General features: G+C 39.1%; 1 protein-coding gene across 1 annotated transcript; it reads right to left on the bottom strand.

Moving 5' to 3' along the window:
* Nucleotides 1–1,068: 1,068 nt before the first annotated feature.
* Nucleotides 1,069–15,219, bottom strand: pudp (pseudouridine 5'-phosphatase). Its single transcript, XM_088290910.1, has 4 exons — nucleotides 15,098–15,219; nucleotides 14,276–14,494; nucleotides 12,295–12,524; nucleotides 1,069–1,704 (listed from the first exon to the last, which is right to left on the bottom strand). The coding sequence occupies exons 1-4, from the start codon at nucleotides 15,165–15,167 to the stop codon at nucleotides 1,528–1,530; spliced, it is 696 nt and encodes a 231-aa protein (XP_088147036.1). The 5' UTR covers nucleotides 15,168–15,219; the 3' UTR covers nucleotides 1,069–1,527.
* Nucleotides 15,220–24,578: the final 9,359 nt, after the last annotated feature.

The raw sequence follows: 24,578 nt of genomic DNA, 5'->3' as shown, positions 1-24,578 counted from the left end.
AGTGCGGCGAAATTCTATTTCAGCAGCCTGAAGGGCACCGTGGCCCTTGGAAGCTCCTGGAGCGGGCAGAACTGTAAAAGCCTGCTTGGCGTGGGGCTGGCCGGACAAGCAGAGATGAAAGGCTGAGGACAAATTGCAGTCTCTTTACTGGATTACACTGAAGACAGGAGTTGTGTTTTTGGCATTTCAATAAGGCCACTTCAAGTCGGTGTCGAAGAGCGAGGCAGACTGCATTACAGCCTGAGCTCAAACTGCAGACCTCTGCCAAGGTCAAAAGCGGACATGCAAATAAGTTTGAAAAAGAAATATTTTTTCCGATGATGGTTAAATAAAACAAGAAATCATACTTGCCTTAGGTCTTCCGAATGAATGCCAGATGAGCCTGCCGTTGAGCCAAAAAGCGTCAGAAACGAGGATGTGCACAACTGATAAGAGACATGCAAAGTACATTGAGACATTTCATTTTAACCCCACATGCAAGGAAATGTCCCAACTATTGGTTGCCAGCACTACAGGGACTACACTCAAATATTCTGAATTGACATGTATAAAAGCAGAGTTGCTTTCCTACAGCACCGATATAACCGTACCCAGTCACGTAGGTCACTAAGGGTGGCAGCACTTTGAGCTCTGAAACAAAACAAGCGGCTAAACTGTGGAACACACATGCCTCTTGATACAGCTTGGATAAGATTTTCATCACAAAAGCGTCAATTTACACTTGCAAATTAGTGTAAGTATGCATTGTACACGTCACCAGACACAAATAGCCCTCACTCTTTCCCCTTGACAAGGACATGTTATTTTTCAGAGACTTACTTTGAAGTTCTAAGCGAATGTGTGCCTCCAACAATATTAAATGCAGCTCTGCTTACCTATTTGCGTTGGCGCTGTAAACTAGTGGATGAACGATGACCAAATACGTGTAAACCCAGCCTAGCTGCCATATCAAGGGCAGAGTAAGTTGGTGTGAGCAAATTTATGTAAATCCGAATAAAAAAAAATCTGAATGGCTTGCTCTCAGACACATTTTTCAAAAAAAATAAAAAATAAAAAAGGCAGCTCACAAAAGATGTACTTGGTTTAATTTGGCATTTGGTAGGTGAGCAGACACTCCAGAGTCCAAATAGATGTATTCAAGCAACTACAAAAAAAGGGGTCATTTTCAATAATGTCTGATTCAAGTATCTGGCTTAGAAACCAGAGGGCGGGGTGACATAGTTGTGCAAATTATAACGGGGCTGTGGATTGGATCAGTTATGTGTAATGTATTTAGGGCAAAAGAAGTTTATTCCTCTTTGGGTATGGAGAAGCTAAACTGCATAAACACTTGATAACCTTCAGTCGAATATTTTTTTTTGGGGGGGGTCATGTCATCAGCTTTGAAGAGTTCCCTTAAAATTTGAGATCTCCCACATGACATAAAATATAACTGATAGTGCCAAAACATATCACAACGATTTACAGTGACATGATGAGACAATGTTTGTTTTGTTTTGTTTTTTTTGAGGGGGTTGTTCCTGAGGTTCAGCTAAACGCTGGTAGGCCAAAGAGCTGCGGTAGAAATTCCTCCATGCTCTTCAGCTTCAGCGTAGCCTCCAGAGTCAGAGCTGGGTCCAAGTTCTCATCCGGAACCATCACCACCTGCATCCCCGCAGCCAAGGCCGCCCTCACACCATTGGGAGCGTCCTCAAATACCAAGCACTGTGTGGGGAGACAAGATGGAGGACAACCAAATTATACTATTCCATAAGCCTATTAGGCAGACGGCGGAGCTGAGAGCAAAAACAAATGCAGGGAAATGGGACACAGAGGCACCGTTTCCATTTTCAATCTGATGAGCTTGACATTTCTCACAGGAGTGCAGTTGACCTAGGGGAGGCGGTCTAGCCATTAAAAATGCAATTTGAAGGAAGGTGCCCCCACCAGCCAGACTCCATTGGCTTTGTTTACATTTTTATACGCTGCACGGAAACTCATCGGAGTCGTTGTGGGCACTTCAAGAGCCATGACTCAGATGATAAAACGGTCGGTACACCCATAAATATCTGAAGCCTTTGGATTTAACTTTTAAATGTATGCTTTTTAAACAATGAGTTTTATTGGAAAAATTTGTAAAAATGAGTATTATTGGATAATTACCATTGCACTTTGCACATTATTCAATTTCGAAGAAGGACATCCATTTTCTGAAAAACAGTGTTAGCCCCATCCTGATTTTTTTATGAATGTTTGTCACAGCAGGACAATACAAATAAACACAAAATGTAGTTTTAAACGAATGCTTTAATTATTAAATAAACCCTCAAGAACTTTCACTTTTCAAAATATTTTTTTTTCTTTTCTGAAGGCAATGAGGTTTTTGCTTTACCTTTACAATTTTCGACGTCAACTGGAACTTTCAGATGTAAACCAAAAACATAATTGCCTTAAAAAAAGAAAAACTAAATTCATTTGAATACATAAGAACACAGTCCAGGTTTCCTGCATGGCTAAGGTTTTGAAACACAGTTTGGGTTCCCAGCACGGATATTAAATCACATTTAGAACTCCCAGCTAGGGTTCTAAAGCCCAGTTAGAGGCACCAACAGCCAACATGGTTTTCTGCACTCAGGGAGGGTGCATATTGTGGGTGCCGTATCAAAACTGAGGTCTAGTGAGACCTGAGCTAAAAGTTGACTTTTATTTACTAGTTGATCTACAGTCCCTGACCCATGATCAAGTTCATAGCACAGAAATGACGGGAAATTGTTCATTTGGAATGTTCTCTGAACGCACCTTCTCCAGAAACGAGGCCACTCTGTCACTCTGTCAGGAATTATTGTAATTTTTGGTCGGTACGATCATGCATCTGATCAGAGACGGACACGATATACGTATTTTAGCTTTCAGTGTTTTTGCCAACTGCCTAACAGAACTGCGGCCCATTTCATACACATACTCTAGTTGCCATCCTGCTGCAAAAACTACGCGGCTTAATTCAACTCGAGACTGTGTGAGTGTCCTCCAGGTGCTCGTGCTTCCCCCACGGACCAAAGCATGCCTTTCAGATAGATTAAATTGTCCACGACTGTAGTTTACTTTCTATTTAGGTCAGTCTAGTCTATAGTGGGAGGGAAAAAAAATGTATAAGACTTTTTGGTACCAAACTCAAGAAAGGCTCTCTGATTCAAAATGTTTAATGCATGATTTCATTTTCAATTCTATTGTATAGCCCAAACACAAGATGTCAGCATGATGGAGTCATGCAAACTTTGCTGAGATGATGCATTCGCTTTCTTGCTCAAAGGCACCGCAATAAAAGTCAGGTTGCAGACTGGAATCTCTCCAACGACTGTACTGGATGCAATTTTTTTTTTGTCTTAAATGAGAGGGATTAACGGATTATTGCTGAATGAAAGATGGGGCATTTATAAAACTAACAAATGTTGAATGTGAACATTTGTTGCCAAACACTTATTACAGTTGGGGATATAATTATTTGAGCCACCGCTGGATTTCCGAGTTTACACAGTTACAAAAATGAGTCAAATAAACAGCCTCCATTTTTTTATGTTTTTTTGTGATCAATGTAATAGACAAAAGCAGTCAAAAATACACCACAGTTCTATACAAGCAATAAATACATAACACTATAAACTGAGAGGTTGACATAAAACACAAACGTGGGTGCTCCTGATTTCAACTCATCACGTCTACAAAGAGCAGATGTTCTAATAATTAATTTCATATCGTCCTATCACTCCTAAAACCATTGAAATAAGAAATCAATACTAAAGAATTTACAAAATATAATGGGATAATATTGTATACCTCTATAAGGCTGGAATGAATGACATCTATAGCTTGGTGAGAAAACAAAAAAATAATCCTCCACTGACCTCGGTCTGGAATTCAATGCAAGACCTTGCCTAATGGAGTGATTTTGTGCATGAGAAATTCGAAAGAAAAAAAAATCAGAAAGTACACAGCATTTAATGATCTCCATTAAATGGGGACCTAAGCTAACACAACAGCAGTTGTCTAGGAATATCAGTGAATGAATGACTCAATCAATTCATTAATTTATGATTTTTTTTGAACATGTGAAAATGGCAAAAGACAGGAACAGCTAAACCTGCCTGGGAATATTTTCATTTATCCACTCCATCATATTCTCAGGGCATTGAATTGATCGCAACTGGACAAGGAAGTGGTTGGTGCCCAAATGGACAGAGCGCTCTCAGTGCCGTGCTTAAGAAAGAATGTGGAAAGGCCTTGTCTGAGGTTGGCCTGTCAACATTAAAAAGACTCATAAGGCTTGTGAGAAAGTGCTGTGATTAGAAAAAAACAGAGGAATAGTATTTGCCAAACATGCAACCCACCGTGTTTGGCGGGTGAAAAAACAGAGTATGATCCAAAGAACACAATGGCCATAATCAAGCGTGGACGACTAGAAACATGCTATTTCTGCAAAGGTTACTGAGTGACATCACAGCATTGAGGAACCGATGAACTAAGCAATATACAGTAAAACCTTTGGCTCGTGGATACGATTTCCAGCATGACAATGCCGCATAACATTCGACCGGGGCAACAAAGTCATGGTTCAAGAAAAAGCTCATACCATCTGGAGTAGAACACACACGCTACAGAGTCCAAGTCAATAGAAAACTTGTGAAGGGAGCTGAATTTTTCCAAGCGGCAGTTGAGAAACTTGACGGATTTAGAGATTTTGGCAAAGTGGAGTGAGCCAAAAGCTCTCCTGAGCTTTGTGCAAATGTGAGAACCAACTAAAAGAAATACCATAGCAATGTGCTCGCCAACACGGGTTCACCACGAGAACTCAATTATTTTTGCTTGTGAATCAAATATTTCACTTGATAAAATACACAGGGGTTGCAACTAGGATAGTGTTTCTTTTTAAGCATATTTGAGCGATAGTCATCAACGGACTATTACCATGAGCAGCTCTAAACATAGAGACTGTTCATTTCTTGGGAGGTGAGCAAACTTACAAATTCGTCAGAATAGCAACCATTTATTTAGCCCACTTTGTATGTCGAATTAGATTGTCAACAGCCACTAGGAGGAGTTATTGTTAATACAAATAGTGATATATATATATATATATATATATATATATAAACACACATATATACATATACATATACATATATATATATATATACATATATACATATACACATATACAGTGAACCCTCGCTACTTCGCGGTTCACCTTTCCCGGGTTCAGTGCTTCGCGGGTTTAAAAAATATTCGGGGGCATTGTAGTTTCGCCGAGCGGCACGACGGGGCACTGGAGCGGTTAGGCGGCCGGCGTGCGCCGAATAAGAGCGTGGGCGAAGAGGAGAGTGGACGAAGAAGAGCACGTTCCCCCGGGCACGATTTGGGGCGACGTTTCGCGCGGTTCGGACCGTACCAGAGCTCCGGAGGAGGCCGGCCGGCGTGCGTGGCAGTTAAGCCGAAGAGGAGGACCTCCCGCCCGGGCACGGGCGGTGTCAAGCGGCCCCTAAGTTTAACCGAATGGAAGCTCCGGGGGAGGAGGGCGGGCGTGTGTCACAGTTAAGCCGAATAGTAGCACCTTCCGCCCGGGCACTAGCGGGGCGACATTTCGCTCCGTTCGGGACCGTGCGAGAGCTCTGGAGGAGACCGGCCGGCGTGCGTGGTAGTTAAGCCGAAGAGGAACAACTTCCGCCCGGGCATGAGCGGAGCGTGAGGCTGTCAGTTATGAATGAATAAATTAATATATAAATATACATATATGCATATATATATATATATAGGAGAACTGACAGTGTGGGTTGAAATTCCAGCCATTGATATGACAAATTATTAGCGTTAGCTAGTGCTAAATAGCTCATGTAAAAAAAACTGCAGGTATTATTTTTAATACTTACAGTTCCATCATCTGTAGCTTTGCCACTGGTAATTTGGATTGATCAATCTTTTACCAAGAGTCTCATTTGCAGTCCAACATTATCTTGACCTAGATTGCTATGGTAGTCACACGTGAAATGGCTGGCACAGACGACGACGGTTTTGCAGACGGAAGCTGGAATGTTTCCATCACAAAATAAATACAATGAAGCCAATTTGCTGTGATGTCCTCTATGGTTTGGAAGTGTTGGAGAGATGTGCGCATCTTGGATCTGTACTGTACATCCAACAACACTGCATCTCTTTGGTTTTGTCTTTGACATATACGGTAGATTTGTGTAGTCCAAATTTTGCAGAAAGGGATCTTCACACAGGGAGAAGCCAATTATGGGCAGAGCAACACTGCAAGGAGGCAATGTTATCTACAGAGGCATGCAAAAGCATTCAAACTGCTTGAACTTTTCCACTTTTGATTACGTTGCAAGCACAAGAATAGTGCAACACAAATGCCACTCGATATAAGAGTGTGATGTCACAATCTGGCAAAACTCTGAACAGTTAAAAAAAAAAATAGCGTCATTTGTGCATTCATATAAGCAGGTACTTCAGAGACCCAAAAATAGTCATAGATGGAATAATATAATCAGAATGATACGTTTAATCTAGGTAAACGGATTTTTAAGAACACCTCTCAGTATGAAGTGAGTTTTTTAAGATGGATAGATCACATACATTATGTTATATCACTGTCAATACAATCAACTCAAACTGTGCCTAAAACGGCCTTGTTCATCGGTGCAGAAAATATTGCAGTTATCGACCTTAAGCCTGCCCGGCTGACGAACTGAAACGTTAACAAGCTGACGCCTACATCTGTGTTAACGCACATAAATCACCACTATGTCGTTCCGTTTGAGACTGAAGAAAACACTACGTGCATCAAGCGTGTACCGCAAGCAGCGGCGGGTAAGTAAGTGGCAGTGACAGATTGTCCGCAACATTCCGTAAATGATTTTGAAGCCATGGGGATAGGCTCACGCAAGGAGTGTGGAACATTTCGCCATCGCTGTTCTCTGTTGCAGAGACCACAAATACAGTAAGAGCCAGCGTTAATGATAGGCTCAATAAAGAGGGGGTAGGGAGGAGGAATAAGTCACGATTTACAAGTCGTAGTCTTCCATGTTTTATGCAAGTCCAAAGTGATTGTGGCAAAAATCAAGCAAGTGCAAGTTCTGGAGTCAAAAATATGGATAACACACTCTCTTCAACTACATATTAAAAACATTAATGGACTGCTTTTTTTTTTTTTTTTTTTGACGCAGAGGCATTTGATCTCCTTGACTATTACATTGTGCTCCTTTTCTGGTCCTAGTGTTAATATCCTGTCATTGGTACAAAATGCTGCCACCAAAAACTTTATTTGGACAAGAAATGTTGATGAAACGACTCCTATACTGACTGGCACCAGGACAACCTGAGATGTGACTTTAAGGTTTTGTTAATCTTATAATATTACACGGCTTATCACTTTCCTCTCATGCTGACTTAATAGGACCTTATGTGCCATCCCCGGCATTACACTCACAACGGGATGCTCTCTTAGAGCAGTGGTTCTCAAATGAGGGTACTAGCACCCCTGGGGGTACTGGAAGGAACTGCAGGGGGTACGCGAGATTGTAAAGAAAACAAACAAATTTATTTAAAAATAATTATCGAATTAATTAAATGTTTCAGGAAAATAAAAGTTTATAAAACACATTTTATATTCAGTAAGTTATTCAATTTAATTATTTTAAAAACTCAGATTCAACCCACACTAGAATGATTTGACCCAACTTGAACTTGAAGTCGCAAACAATGGAATTGTGGTGGAAGCATAAGTTTTCTGAAAAAACTCAGGCACAAGTGCAAAAGAAGGCCAGACCAGAGTGAGCAAAATTCCAGATGTATGTTGAAGATTGTTTTATTTGGATTTATGCTTACTATGATCCAAAAGAGGACGTTTTATGTTGATTATTTTTTCTGTGGAACAATACAAATGAAGTTAGAAAAGTTCTAAATTTTAATAAATCAGACACAGATGGCGTGTTTACGTCTTGTCATTATCATCATCATATTTTTTCTTTTTTACCCCAAAATGATTTGTGCTGGTTAAGGGGTACTTGGCTGAAAAAAAATATTTCACAGGGGGTACATCACTGAAAAAAGGTTTATAACCATTGTTTTAGAGACTCCAAGAGCTACGCTAAAAAGAAGTTTGAAGCAGGTTAGCAAGTTAGAGCAGCAATCTCTGTAACAAAGTTTAAATCGCAATTTAAGACTTAAGCATTTTGTTATTCCTCACCTATTCTGCAACTATTGCGTCTCCCTGCCTCACCGCCTAACATCTGAATTTTGGCCTGTCTTCTCTTCTTTCTCCTTCCCCTCAATGAGCCAAGTGCAGCTGCATGCGAGGATCACATTCCCTGGAGGTGTCCACTCGCGGGGCTTTATATCATCAAATGGAATCTCATGCTTATTAAACCAATATTGTGAGGAAAAACTATTTGTTTAAAGTTTCTATGAGTATGTAGAAACTCTAGTACCTAAATTATAAATTCAATGGTAAACCATAATTACATTTTTTTTTATCCAGAATATGGAACAAACTGCTCCCAAGATTACACTTTTCTGTTCATGTGCTTAAATGCTGCCAACGTACATTTGATTAATTTTTGCAAGCAACTTTTGTTAGTGTTGGGTCTCAGCTTGTGTGAAGCAAATTGAGTTCCCTTGTGTCTAACATGAGCTATATAAATAAAAGTGTCTTGCGTTGCCTAAAGCCAAGCTCAAAACTCACTTCTCCTTGGCATTCCTCGACCATGCATAAGAGCTGCCAGTTTCAATTTATTATTACGATTTATTGCTTTTGTTATTCAGTTTAGTTTATCATATTTAATATTTTCACTATGATTTTATTTTCATTAATTCTACAGCCTTTGTTTTTTTTTATTTGTAACAAACAGCACTTTAGTCAAACCTGTTTTTAATGTTCTCTCAAAATACATTTGGATTGAATTGTATTCATGAATTTTGAAATGTTTTGTTTGACAATCTAGTTTATATATTGTGGTTTACTTGCATTCAGCTTCTCATACCTCTTAAAAATAGTAGAAAACAACGAGCTCACTGGCGCAATTCTTGACTTGCACCAGATGAGAGGAATGCCGGGATTTTCACTTTGCCATTCACAGAGAATATTTTGTCAGAGCTTATTTCAAAGGCGTCCCATTCTTGAATATTTTAGAGAGTTGCAAAAAAAGAAAAAAAAGTGAATTCATCAGGCCCTTTTGATCATTCTTACCGAAGCTTTTCAAAACAAGGCAGCTGCATTTTAAGGCTGGCATCATACTGCAGGTCTAAGTTCCTCAGTTGCAATGGTATCGAGAACGGACTTTCGTCACATGCACACGCACGCAAATACACACAGAAAAAAAAAAAAAAAAAAAAAAAAAACGACAAGACAAGTACATACAGAGTGTGGTGATTGGTGGAAAAACGTTCGCAAGGCGGAGTGGCTGTCACCACAGCCGACGGACGGTTTGGGTCGGCCTGAAATAATGACGGAACGATGACTGACATGTCCACCACGAGTGTAGAATTTATTTGGCCAGTGTATTTTCGCTGGAGCGGGGCTCACATTTGAAAAAGTAAATCCAAATCTGTCTATTGATGGCGTAGTTCCATTGGCCGACATTCGATTAAAATGAGATTTTTTTTCCCCTACGTTTGTAAAATGCTGAATTATGACGTGTTCATGTATGAATCATTTGCATTCAAACTTTTATTTCTGATTTAAAAACTGATGGATTTGGCTTACATTTTACTATAGTGACAGAGCCAACCTAATTGGTTGTGTAACACCAGTCAGCGCTAGTGTATATTAGCTGCAGATTGCAGGTGAATACGATGAGATTTCCCGAGCAATAATGGGCTAATTTGTCTTTCGGAAAGAAAAGTTCTTGTACTAATTGTACCTGATTTTAACAGCTAGATTATAACAGTGTTCCCAGTGGTAACGCCAAGTTGATTAATGACAAGAGCAGAACTAGTTGGCTCCACTCTGTGTCAGAGTAAGCATGAACTTGCTATTATGTTTCATTAATCTTACTCAGACGTCCAAGTGGAGCTATGGTAAAAAATCTCCTGTCTCATCATCAATGCTGCATTTGAGATGTCCCTCTCTCTCTGTTGGTATCAGGGGAAGAGAGTTCATTTCTTCCTGTCATTCTATTCTCTCACTGAGATGGCAGCGCTTACACAAGGTTACTCATCTGTGAGGCCACTGAGGTGCAGCACTCAATGAGAGATGTGGCCTGGGGGTTGGGCGAGGTTCTCTGTCCTGCACCTGTCTGCTTTTTAATGTATGAAATCGCACTGTGTGACATGTGCTTTGCGCGGAGGAATATTGCATATTTCTAAATTGCAACTGCCACTGTATGAGCTGATTATTTGTGACTAACCGTTCAGACTGAATGACAGCTACTCACGTCCATACGTTTGGGTCAGTGCAATTCAATTTAAACTTCAGAATACCAAAATTCAAGCAGATCTCTATAGTCATGACCACGCCAACTTCTGAAATGATCAGAACAATTATGCCAATATTTTCCTCATCGAAGCTGAGAGAGCGCCAATAGAAAGGAAGACGTTTAACGTCCATAAAATGTCAAATATTGGCACGTTCTAATATTTGTTGTGGTTGAAGTGGTCATGAGTATAGAGTTTTTGCATCACGTAGTTTGCAACAAAACAAAGCATGAAAATTGCTTAAAAATTCATCGAGTTTTTTATTTGCCGATCTTTTCAATCATTCAAACATGCTTGATTGAGTCAAGTAGGAAAGTACATTAATATCAAACATGCAGTCACTGAATGCTTTACTATTTACTTTTGATTAGTATAAAATAAAACAAATGTTTAAACTGTAGACGTATTCGGCAATTTCTTTTATTGCAACAATACCCGCAAGTCAACACACATTCCTAAGTGTAAATAAAAACCTACTAAAAACATCGCATGTACATACGAGATGAAGAGTTGTAAATTCTTTGCTTTTACCTGTAGTTTGTTCCAATTAGCGACCATATTTTTCCATTCCTTTAACGTGTTAGTTTTTGAAAAATCCAATAAGAGTGCCCACCGCACCTTTGTTCTCTCACACTGACGCACACACAGACACGCACGCAGAAACACACTTAGTTTTGTCAGATAGTCTGAGCCAGGGAGTGACGCATCATCATTTATTATTCCACTGAACACTCTGTCGATTCCCCCTCTGAGCTGTGGTTTCATATCTCATCAAGAAAAATGCCAGCCCAAACCACGGCTGTCTGCAGATAAAAAAAGAATCAGGTGTGCAGTGCCACAGGCAGACCTATTAGTAGGAAGAAATCCTTTAAAGTGAATGAAGAAGGGCTGTGAGAGCAGAGCTGCCAAATGCCACAAATTTACCTCTTCAATTAGACCACAAATGTCAGGATGATATGAAAAGAATGCCATAATCTTTTCCTTCACACAAGCCTGTGTTGTCATTTTCCCCGTCACAATCAAAGTTGTGCTCAATCAAACTAGCAATGTCAATCTTTTCGTGTACACTATTTAATAGTATTTGATGCCTAAAGAGAGATCACTGGAAGTCAAGTGGAAAGCCCGCCACCCCCCCCCCCCTCCTAGCTCTAAAATCAGTTTCTGAAAATAGATCTTAACCAGCCCATGAACTCAAGTTATGTATCGTCTAGTGACCAGCAGAGCTGACTCAAGTGTTTTGCAGTACGAGTACAGGAGAGACAAGGGGCACGGCTGGCCACAGAATAATTCAGTGATAGGAGGGATACACTCTAAAACAAGACTAATAATACATTTTTTTTTATTTTATGTCAGCAGTGCTTTTCAAGACAGTCAGATGCAGAGATGGGCAGTCTGTCCCGGGGGAGGAACGGTCCGAACCTCCGGCCAGAAAAAGGATTTTATTCACAAAGGCTGGAGGTGTATTTTAGTCCAGCCTACGAATCAGCCCAATAAGGTAAGTGGATTTGAATAGTAAATTAGCCAGCTAATGATGTTTAAATAAACCTGTTATATGTAGAGGCAGCTATTTGTTGCATTTCTGACTGAGTCATGTTATCTACAATTAACAAAGTTATGGTGTTGAATTCTCTGTAGAAATGAGGATATCATTGTTAATTGAAACTGCTGCAAAAGTTTACAGTACATATTGGTTAAAAATAATTGGTTACTTAGTGTGATTGATAGGCCATAAAAGAATTTGATCGCCGATCACCGTTAACTCCCATGAAAATCGGACAATCACGATAGGTGGTCGATCTATCCAAGCACCCCTAGATGAATAAAAATTGGAAAATAAATGCTCACAGTATCTGGAGAAGCCGGGGGGTTGAATCTGCTGGCACAGACCAGGAAGGAGTCAGGCTGGGGTTTGGAATTCTTCACCTCAGGATCGTCTCCCAGTACAATGTGGTTGAACAAAGCAAAGAAATCTTTGTGCTGGCTTGTCTTCAAGTTGAACGTCGCACCTGCTGAGCTGGTCGCAACGGCGATAGGGATACCATGCTTCTTCAAATGGTTTACCAGCCTCTCCACTCCTTTTCAAGAGAAAAGTCATCTTACTCAACCTCATCATTGCAAGCAGAGAAGGAATGCTTCTGTGACACTGATGAAATTAGATGAAAACTCCCCAAAAATAAAATTAACGTTACTACTTAGGAACTGCATAGGAGGATATGCTAAATGCACATCAAAGATACCTGGAAGGTCTTTAACTTATTAAAAAGCAGCATAAAAGGGGAAAATGATTATCATAAGCTAACTGAAGAAAGAAATGTTGCAAATGGTTTCAATTATTTTCTTTTTTGTACCAAAGTAGGTCCTAATCATACAAATCACACCACAGCAGTAAAATGTAATCTTTTTTGAAAAACTGAAATGTATCCCCGGAACTGAGAAGGAAATCATCAGCATCATTTGTACCAAACCAAGTTAGAATTCAAAAGACAACGATGGATTTCATATGGAGTTCATCAAACACTTAATGCCACATTTGGTTGGACCGTTTTCAGACACTTGCAATAAAACTTTACACCACGGTATAACACCAGAAGGTATGAAATAGTCAATTGTAATCCCCTTTTTTAAACAATTCAAGTAATAATAATTAACATTAAAACACCTAATTTTTACCCCAATTTTCAAAAATTCTCGAGTAATGTTCCATGACATTCTTAGATTCATTTCTGACTAAATGCGAAATATGTGGCAGCCAATATGGTTTTCAGGAAACATAACATAAGAAATAAATACGAATAACATTGAGAAATTATCAATTAAAATTCGACCATATTTTAATTACTGTTCTGAAATTTGGGGTAACACATATCTTACAGATTTTTTAAAGATAATTAATAACATAAAAGGAGACCATCAGAATATTTTCTAGGACTGGCAATTATGAACACACAATTCCATTATTCATTAACTTGAGACTTAAATGTCTCTCATAATAAAATAAAAAAAATATATAATAATATAACAACTTTCATAATGAATGCCAGCAAATATTCAACAATACTTTCAGATTAAGAATTGGATTATTCTATCAGGTAATTTAATCAGTTCCAGCAAGTGCATATAAGATCAACATTGAAAAGGCATTGTATTTTTAAAAAAAAGGTCTAAAATTGTGCAATGAATTAAAATTGAAATGTTACAATATTCATATATTGGAATATTAAATCAAGAGTGAAAAATCTCTATTGAAAAAGCCTAGCAGGGGCTTGCCAGGCTTTCTAGTGTTGTCTTGCAACAGAGCTTCTGCTTTTGAGTCGCAACAATTTACAATTTACATAATAGCGATTTCTCAATTTGCATTCTTGTCCGTTCTTACGTCCATGTCTTCTTGTGAAATGTCATCACTCTCGGCCCTAGTCCTCTTCCAATTCGAAAGTACACATAAACCAAGAACTCGACCAGAATTTGTTCTTGTCTGCAAGCTTAAACCAACGATGTAACTGGTTGGTGACTTGTGAAAATTTGGTTCGGAAAAAAAAAAACAAGATGCATTTTGCACTGCTATCAAAATAGCTAATATGAAAGCAAAGGAGAAGTTGCATTTTTGTATTACCCGTTAACATGTTTGCCTGTTTTTCAATTTTAGGTCTAAATGATTAATCGATTACAAAAACACTAATGAACTAATTTGATCATTTATTAGTTGTCAATTAATCGATGCAACTCTAAATTATCATGTAAAATTTTGCCTACTTAAGTGTCAGGCGAACATACACGATCAGAAAACCAATGCAAAAAATGGAGAAGAAAAAAAAAAGACTCAACAAACCTGGCATAAGTTTGGCCGAAGGAAATATCCTCTCTTGGATTTTTCTGGTTTCAGTAAGAAGCTCCTCTGCTGCAATAGGAAGCTCAAGATCGTCTCGGATTGTTTGTGCTGCATCCAAAGCTTTTGAACCCATCACTTTGGACTTCACTGCCCATGTGTATTTCTTTCCAAAACGATCACACACTTCCTGGAAGGACACAGAGTACAGTCGCTCTGTGTCTGAAATCAGAACACATGAAAAGAAATGTATTTACTTTGAACAACACACATGAAAACTAATACAATGAAACAAGTAGTTTTTTGTTAATGTCCAGCGGAATCTTTGTACATAAAAAATTAGCACTTTTCAGCAGACCCAAAAAATTGCATGCTTGTTCAATCATTAACATTGGTTCATAGAAAAGAAGACTTTTGTAACACTTTATATTGGTCAATAATTTGTAAAAAAAAAAAAAAAAAATGACACCCACCGCGACAAATAGTATGGATTTGTGACACAAAAGTTTTAGAACTGAAGTATATAAAAATTACAGTTAACATTAGAATAATTAAAAATGAAATAAGGTATTTTTTATTTATTCGTATGGCTCGAATGAGGAACGTTTGACTTCCCGACTGAGAGGATTTTGTGAAATATTACCGGCGCGCTGATCCATTCCTTAAAGGAAAAACGTGATACGTATTAAGTCACCAATTGTCACACTATAAGGTTGGACAACAGGCGCATGCTTCCAAATAAATGACTCCTTAAACCCTGACAGTGCATTTCTGTATTACTAAAACTAATAAATACTTCGAGTGTGAACGAGTTTTGCAAAGTACCTAATAACAATCCATCCATGTCAAATATGACATGGCTCACAGGTTTGTAGACGCTGCCTGTCGCCGACATGTTTAGAACTTTTACTTCCGTGTTGGAGTGAGGCGTTCACGTCGGCGGAAATACGGCGAGTCAGAAGCGCCAAAACACAAATATATTAAGTTTCAATACAAGCGTTTGTCTCGACAGTCAAGCAAATGCGAAATGTGCAATAGACAAATAGGTTTACTGAATTGCAGCAAAAGCAATCAATTCAATTAGCAATCAATTGGCTGATTTCTACGACTAGGTTTGGGTGCAAATCGGTGCACATAAGACCTTTGAAGAAGCACATCCTCAACATTGAAAATGAGACACATGGAACTGTTTCTTGTGGAAATAATAGTTCAAAATAGCATTTTGCAATTTGCACAAAAATGCTCATTTGTGGCCCTTCAACAAAAATGTGTAGCTCCCACTGGACCGTTAGGTACGAAGGTAGAGGCTGGAATTAATAAACACAATTTCTTTAACAGGAAGACAGTAGTAAGATTGCGTTTTCATTTAGGATTGTGATAAACTATAAAGACATTTTGGAAAAGTTGGTAATGTTGAGAACATAAAACAAAAAGACACTTGTCTTTAAAGACGAAGATGTTGACGTCTCCAGCGTTTGACGTGCGCCATTTGCTTACCCGCGCGTCACCCGTACACAGATTGTTCATGTGAATTAACCCCACAAATTAGTATTTTGTGCACCCATTATAATATTAGGATTTTGTGTCCATGTTGTATAGATAATATAGCCTCGAACGATCATAAAATTAAATAAATAGAAATCCCATGTCTTGTTTGAAGCACCATAGATCTTAGTGGATCTATTCCCATGGAGTTGTTATACTTTTCTTTACAATTAAACACATGAATGAGGAAATCTTGATGTAAGAAATTGTTCAACGTCACTTTCTCCATTCACAGCATAGTCTTGCTTTTCTGCTCTCAATTACTTTGTGATTATATGTGTGAGACACTCAACATTTAAGTACCTCTGGTATTACGATAACAGAAAAAAACTCAACAATGCATTCATAGCACTCTAGGGAAAGAAAGAAAATGTTTTGAAATGTCCAAATCCTCTGATTTTCAGTCAAATGTGAATACTTTTGAATTGTCTTAGTTCTCTGTGAAAGCAAACAAATGATCTGAACCTTAAATCACTCTGATCAGCAGATGAGACCAGGATCCATAATTTGACATTTCTGTACCATTTTCATAATTACGTTCCATACATAGGCCTATTATATCTGCAAAGCAAAAACTTTCAGCAGAAAATATGGAAAGTTTTGTGTTTGTTTGTTTTTCATGAAAATAGCTATTGAGTAGCAACTTAATATTAGTCTTTGGCTCTGAATGAACTCTTTTGTTCTTCATTTTTTTTCTAAGAAAGGGCTGGACCAGAGTCTCCGATGTCTCTCTGTCTGTGGACTTCTCATAACAACAACTGGGTCAGTCCACTCATTATCCATTTTGAACTAAAATGATTATTACTTGCTCGAATGTCTAATAAAGATAATTTGTTTATTAAATCCAGTTGTGAGTATCTATTAATATAAATGATATCATATATATGAATGAGAAATGGTTGGTCCACCACCTATTGCACTGTGCGGCTCTATCTCGCTATCACCTGTAATAAAATACAGCTGATTTGGGGCCTAACAAAAAGGGACACATGTCACAAATGACTTTACTGCAATTTACTTTGAAAAAGAGGAAGTAAATCGGCAGTACTGCACACAAAACAACTCCTTCCCGAGCGCACTTCGCGACACTTTTTTCCATAGGGGAATGATGTCAACAAGCACCTCTTCTTGGCCAGGGTAAGGGGACTTTAATACTCTGACTCGTTGTGTCTCCGTCAAGCAATTCATCTTCAGACTTGTCAATATTTTGAAGCAGACGTAATGCCAATTCTATTCTGAAAGATTTTTATTTTTTTTTTATAGATCATGGTGACCAGCAGTGCTTCTTAACGCAGCCACTGTTTGCTGTGGAAACCCGGCAGCGCAATGTGCATAAACTTAAGTAGAGCCGTCAAATTAACTGGCACGCTGTAGTTAAAGTAGTAATGATTTGTAACAATTTTAGATAGTTTAATAGCGTACAATTACACCACATAAATGAAATATAAAATGAATAAGGAAAAGTCAAGAGGCCAGAACCATCTTCTATCTATAGACGGAGAGTAATAACGCATCCAAGTCTGAAAACCGACATAGAAACTCACAATGCCCCGTGATTGGTCAGCAATTTTTCGAACGGACCCGCAGGCTGCTCATGTGGTCCTTGGGGACTACACGGTGCCTGCCATCCCACATTGGTGAGCCCTGCCCGACAATATCTACCACATGAGCTGTTATAATGAATCACACCTAGCTACGAGTGGTTGCGCAAATGTGTAATACAAAATCAAACAATTTCATCCGTATTACGACTCCTTCCTGCTACCTGAAATAATTATTTCACGAATGATCTTTGGTTTCTGCGCCGTTTAGAAGAATTTCGTAACAAATAAAATTGGGGAAAATAATGATTATAATGTTCACACCAGAGAATAACTGACAACAATTTTCTTTGTTTAAGTGGTGCCCACCGTTTTTTCCACATAAAAACATAATTGCATTTGGGAGCAGTAAACCTGTATTTGGCTTGCATTTCCACCGTGGTGTGTGTAGGCGGGATGCAGATACAGTAGTTGCATCAGTTACAAAAATAGCTTCCAAATCATTCCAGCATGACACCGTGTAAGCCGCCAATAAATTCAACAAAGAAGAGGAATGTAACCGAGTAAACAATGGTGCTAATTGTCCCGAATGATTCTAAGAATGAAAGCAGCTCAAATGGGACTAGTCTGGCACTGTTGCACCACTCTTGCCGTAGCCACTTGAGTGGACCCATAATTTGCCTCAGACCATTTGCCGGAGGGCCTTTATCATTTTGAGCATCTGTCGGCGTTCTCCAGGGGCGTTTCCAAGCGTCAGCTCACTCAAGCTGACCGCTGGAAGCCTCAAGCGTGTCCTTGTTTGGTCCCCTGGACTTCCCCTGACAATCATCGACTCCCGGTTTACTTTTCCATGAATGGCAATCTTACTTCTAACGTGACTCTGGGCAATTCTGCTTTAAAGCAGAGTTATTTTTAGTTAGCGGATTAATTTATGCAACGGTCACATCACAACTTATTCTGTGGACCGGTTACGAATGTGTCACATTTGGTCGGCGTATTCCACATCTCTTTGTTGGCGTACGGTATGCACACAACAGCCTGAGAGAATGACAGAGGTGCACAGGGAACTCATAGCTCATAGCTGGCTAGAGCTACTCTATGCCAATAGCTACAATATTCTCTTTCATTTCAAATTCTCAATCCTCTCACGTCCCAAAAATGAAGGATTCCATGTCTAATTAAAATGTGCTGAGATGGAAATAGGGAGGGTACTTCAAGCGCAAACGAGCAGGGAATTACAGTATTTGGACTGCCTGTGAGTATAGAAAAATAAGTCGGTACATGAAACCTGTTCTTTCAGTCGGAATCCAAGGAAACCTATCCTTGATTTTTTTTTCTTCTTTTTCTTTCACAACCCTCCCAAAAAAATCAGCATAATACAAAGATGATACGATACAAAATAACACAAAGATGACAGCGACAGATATCTACATGTAGCCCACAGCGACAATGTCTGACAGAAAGTCTGTAGATATAAATAGTGATGTGGTGATATTATTGACTTGAACACTGTTAGTTTTCATATCTTATTATGGAATGAAAGACTGCCAAAGTCAGACAAAGTGAGTACTAACACTAGGCTATTTGAAAAGTGAAGGACTCCGCATCCCCTCTTGTGTCCCCTCATGGGCTGGGCTCAAACTGCTCTAGAAGCAAATTCATGTGTGCCATAATCCCCTTATATACACACTGCAAAGCCCTACCACAACTAACCTTATGGATTATTTTTATTATTTAAGTGTATTTTAACACGTTTCAATTTTTTTGGACTGACTTGAGCCGTTCTGTACACATTTATCACCAGCCATAAGTGACTAAGTGACATAAGATACTCTAGTGCTTCGTCTGAGGTCAGTTATGTGCAAGTGACCTAAAAAAATAATGATAATTAAAAACCATTGACAGAGTACAATATCTAAATTTGAATGTTTATGAAATCCGAATAAATAATAATGCATAGTTGCATTCATCAAATCAAGGACACTGTAGTTTTTTTTTATTTTATTTTTACATTCCACATGAGATCACCTCACAAGAACCATACAACATGCATGCAAGTTGAACTATCCGATGGAATCAATGCAGAAACATTCAGCAACTGCTGACCCTAAAGTTTGCAGTTATTAATGGAATTTTCTTACTTTTCAGAAGGCGAGACAGCTTTAGTCAGAGGTGGGAATTCCGTCCTCTCCGTCCTTCATTGACTGACGTCTATTTGCTGATGATTGGTGACAGATGGGAAACGAAAAAAAAAAAGACGGATTAAACACTGGCCAACGTGGGTTTTCATCCATCCTCGTTAAAAAAACGGGTCAAGTAAATTGACCTCTCAGCCAATGTCTTCAGATCCTTATGGAGTTCTGATCACATGAGTATTTTGATTGGAAGGCGATTTAGTTTCAGTCATTCCGTATACTCCAATAATGCCAAGGACCCAAGAGCCCAGCAAGCACTCTAAGTGAAGCTGAATGTGTTGAGAGTGTTTTGGCTGGAAAAAAGACAAACAATGTTGGAGAAGCGCAACAGCGAGGATGACGGCAACGAGGGAGTTGCCTGCCAAGCCACCCCTGCACCCCAGCCATGGTAACTCCAGCGCACGGAACAGAAGATTGGAGTGATACTACCATGATGATGCTCCCATCGATGTGGAGTGCTGGGGCACGTCGCACACTGCCCAGCGCTGGCACCAAAGAGCCTCAACTTGGGAGCAAAGTGAGTTTCCCTGCTCAGTCAGAGCGGTGGCTGATGATCAATGGTAGCGTGATGGTTTCCCAACCCAGAGTTTGGGGATTTGATCCCCAGCCCCTTGTGAAGAATTAATGCTTGAAAATCAGAACATTTTGCCTTATAAATTGTAATGCCCAAATCTATGCACACATTGTATTTTCATGCTAGGATTCACAGCTAATAATTCTAAGCATTTATTCCCACACACACACACACACACCCCCACTCCATCAACCCTCTCATTGCTTTGTTTATCCCTTGATTACACCACCTACTTAATATCATCTCCTGTGGTCAGGGCATATTTATTTAACATAATGTTATTCAATTAATCTTTATCACAGTCTTGATGTGATGGATTTAGGATGTGCTTCAAGAGCCTCTTATGAAATTCAGTATATATATGTTATTAATATATTATGTATTATTAATATTATATATATATATATATATATATATATATAAACTTTCATTTGTGAACTTGTGAAAAACAGGCAGGGGCGCACGCAGACTAGGAAAGGAAAATGTCAAGCGCACATGCTGTTTCTCTACATATTAATTTATGCAAACCTCAATCCTTCCCTCCATTTTCTGCAGGGTCACGGCTGAGCTGGAGCTTATCCCAGTTGACGTGCATCAGTCACAGGGTACACAAAGAACAAATGACCATTCCACAGTCACTTTCACTGGTGGGATTTTCAACTCATCCCATCAGGGGTCATCACAGTAAGTAATGTGAATATTTTGGGGGGGCAGTTTTAACTCTGCCCCTCCTGAACCAACCCACAGTTTTTCTTGGTCTTGGGCTTGGTTCAGGCGGTGGCTACGGATTTGGAATTGAACTTCTTTTGCATACAAGGCAGTAGACTATACCACTGCACTTTCAGGAAATTTAGGGTTTTCAATTCAGTGTATGTTGTCATGGTCTCGCTTTGTTGATTTTGTTTTTTTGTTTTTTTTTTAGAATTTGATTTTATGTTTTCCTTGGGTTCCTTTGTGTGTCTTTCTGTTAGGTTACTGTGTCCACCTGTGTGTTTACCCAATACCTTGTGTTACCCAATCAGCTACCTCCAGGTGTTCCGAGTTGTCTTGTCAGATTGTTTTTATTTAGTTCCCTCTTCCCCTGTCGTAAGAAAATGCATGATAGTTAATATGGATGCCATTTAGTTAATTTTATTAACATGCTGCAGAACTACATTAAATGGTACAATCCGTGAAATGTAGAAATGTAAATTATGGGCAATTTATTTACAAGTGTCAACCTTTACAAGCCTCTATTAAATGGGCTTTACTTCTTATAGCCATGTTTTATATTCCTCTCAGTTAAATTAAATGAACAACAGATCTTTGAAACAAATTTATTTAGCTTTTCTGCTGATCAATAAGTACTTTCCTTGTGGCATTCACAGAGCTCTGAGGACAAATTTTGTGTTTTTCCAGTATGACAGACAGACGATAATACTTAAATGCAGACACTCTGACATCAAGAGACGATACAGCCATTTGTAATTCTCTTCCCGATGATCCTTTGATAAATAACTATGACACTTAGCCAGGAAAGATAGGCCCGAAAGTGACACACACCGAAAACACACGCACACACACACGCACACAGGCTGCTGTTTACATTTTGATGATAAGCTCGTTAACTCTCTGCTGCTGATTGGTATCGCCCTCAGCTCCAATTCCCCAGTCGACCATTTGTCCTGCGTGAGATATCAGCAATCACCATTTTAAATGAGGAACACTGATATGAAATGCTAATTCAGCAACGAAGATCAATACTGTTCCCCTGTAGAAATCAAGTAAAGAAGAGCTCATAGTACACAGTGCCGGTGCTGTCCTTGAGACCTGAACCAAAGACATGACAGCAAACTCTGAAACGAAAGTTGCTTTGGATGTGGAATTCATATGCCAGAAGTTGCAATGCTGATATTATGATTTCAACAACCAAAATTATGTTTGAAAATGTGAAAATGAAAATGTCTCCAAGTGGATATAATATTGTTACCATCGAAACACCGCTTTTTTTAAAATTAATTATTAATCTTTCCTTCGTAGATGGGGCATACATTTTCCTGTTGCATGTTCCAAACAATATAAAGAGCCTTCTGTAGCAAAATATACAGTACACTAAGTGTGGCAAATTACTCCATACATCCATTCATTACGTACACTGCTTCTCCTCACGAGGGTCGCAGGGGGTGCTGGAGCCTATCCCAGCCGACTTAGAGCAGAAGGCGGGGTACACCATGCACTGGTTGCCAGCCAATCACAAAGCACACAAAGGTAGACAACCATTCACACTTTCAACCACACGGAGGGCCAATTTAGAGTGTTCGTTAAACCTGCCATGCATGTTTTTCCATACAGGAAGGCCGGAGTGGGAATCAAACCCTGCACCTTTGAACTGTGAGGCGGATGTGCTCACCAAATTACTCCCATGATGTCATTTCTCAATTCATGTAGAATTATGCAACCACTGGTGGTTTAAAATTTATGCAATATATGCTTTCTATGTAAAATGTCTGCTGTAGAATTTCAGTTTGCAATAAAGTATCATTAAAGTAACTGACTGTCATTCTTATGTTGAGGCAGCAAAGGGAGGAAATCGGTAAAAAGTAAGAAATAAGTTACTTTTAAAGTAACTTAGATACCTAGACAAGTAAGTAAGCAGTAAAGTTACTGGATAACTTTTTTGAGGCATAATCAGTAATCGGATTGTTTTTTCGAGAAATCTGTGACAACACCGGTTTTAAAAGTCACAGCAATGGGATGGGTTGAGAGTTCTTCAAAATACCGACTCACAAAGTCGGCCAGAGCTTCGGTTTTAGTGATATTTATGGTCAGAAAGCTTTGTCAACTTGACTGTTAAACTCTTCCGAACTTGGTCCCACAATGGAGCGTCATAGCAATTCCAACTTCTGTTCTGTCTGTGTTTACAGGTGTATTTTTCCCTCTGGTGGAAGCAGGCTGCCGCATCATGATCTGTATGCTGCGCACACTTTCTACCTCCATCCGTCCCTGCTCTCCCCAAAGGGTTGTGCGTTACAGACACAGCAACTAATCACAAGCTTTTCTCAGACTTATATAGAAAATTATGCTCAAGATGATTGAGGCCATGATTTGGCAATAATTAGACTGTAATCATGAATTTGTTATATTGGAGTATGTAGGAGTACATCTTAATAAACCAGAGCAAATTGCTACACAGTACAATGGGGATGACGCTCATGAGGATGAAGATGATGGTGATCATTTTATTTTGTAATGCACCCGTATTCTGATGAAGAACACCTTCTTCCTAGTTCATGGGGTGGGCCATATTAGCCAGAGGGAGGCTGTGAGCACTTGAAGCTCAAGTGCTTTATGAAGTAGCTCACCCTGACTGATAGCTGTGGTAATTATGGCTCTCATTCGGTAACATCTTCATTTTCAATTACAAGGTTGATTAGTGGGAAAGAGCGTTTATTTGAAGGGGTTGACATTCACTGATATAAAAATTATGTATTGTACAATGGAGACAGCGTCAAGGTAAATATAAAACATTCCTTATACGATTTAAAAATAAGTTCTTCTCTTTGACCTTGTCAAGAGGGGAATGGTGGCCATGCATATTGTTCTCGGATCTGATCATTGGATCTGTTAATATAGAAAAAAAAATAATATAGAATAAAAAAAAAATGCCAAATAACAAATTCAGTTTAACCAAGAAAAAATAGTTTAGCTGAACTAATGGCACTTTCTTTAATGTCTGGTTAGTTCAACGTTATTTATGTCGCACTTAGTTGCAAAAAAAATAAATAATAAATAAATCAACATCATCCCCTGGTTTTGCCACTCCATCCAAGCAAGGGTATATTTGGGAGGTAAAAAAGCGGAAGAAACCTTGAAAATGGCTAACAGAAAGATGAAGCCTCCGTGGGCCCATCCCCTTGGTTGCTGCATGGGCAACATTTATCACAAAATATGATGTTTGAAAATGTTTCTTAAAACAGCATATATTGAAATAACACACCGCAGGTAAACATCTCCAGGGAAGTGGTTATCCTCAGGACCTATCCTGGTCAGTCGCTGCAGAATCTTCCTCAGTGATGCACGGGGGAAGTGTTCTTATTCAGATTCTGTTGGGAAGTTCAATGGAGAACCCTTGAAGTGGAGTACTGGAGCACAAATACAATGCATGTTCCGAAAGCTCGGAATGGAACACAACGTACCATTCAGCCAACAAAATAGGTAAGAGCAAAGCCATGGATTATTTTCTGTGTAAGGAAGAAAACGTTGAAATCAGAGCCCAGGTGCTTTGGCTCTGCAAAATGCATGAAAGTCCAGACCTTTGGGTATTTTATGAAAACACAAAAAGGAAAAAAATCTGCATATAAATGTTGCAAAGAATAAGGCCATGCAAATGCAATTCCTGTGATATTTTATGTGTGTTGCCGGCATAGAGGGTCACATTTTCTCTCTCATTAACAGTCTGCCGCACTTCAGGA

This window comes from Idiotropiscis lumnitzeri, chromosome 3 (assembly GCF_059441095.1).
Source record: "Idiotropiscis lumnitzeri isolate Australia: NSW breed Sydney's pygmy pipehorse chromosome 3, RoL_Ilum_1.0, whole genome shotgun sequence".
NCBI classification, from domain to species: domain Eukaryota; kingdom Metazoa; phylum Chordata; class Actinopteri; order Syngnathiformes; family Syngnathidae; genus Idiotropiscis; species Idiotropiscis lumnitzeri.
Note: the sequence above shows the minus strand (reverse complement) of the source record. Positions and strands in the feature narration are given on the sequence as shown.

Excerpts from the sequence above, each read along its gene's own strand:
- pudp (XM_088290910.1), bottom strand. The coding sequence starts at position 15,167 with ATGTCGGCGACAGGCAGCGTCTACAAACCTGTGAGCCATGTCATATTT. Across the intron at positions 14,495-15,097 it reads CATGGATGGATTGTTATTAG|ACACAGAGCGACTGTACTCT; the intron begins GTACTTTGCAAA and ends TTCTGATTTCAG. Across the intron at positions 12,525-14,275 it reads TTCGGCCAAACTTATGCCAG|GAGTGGAGAGGCTGGTAAAC; the intron begins GTTTGTTGAGTC and ends TCTCTTGAAAAG.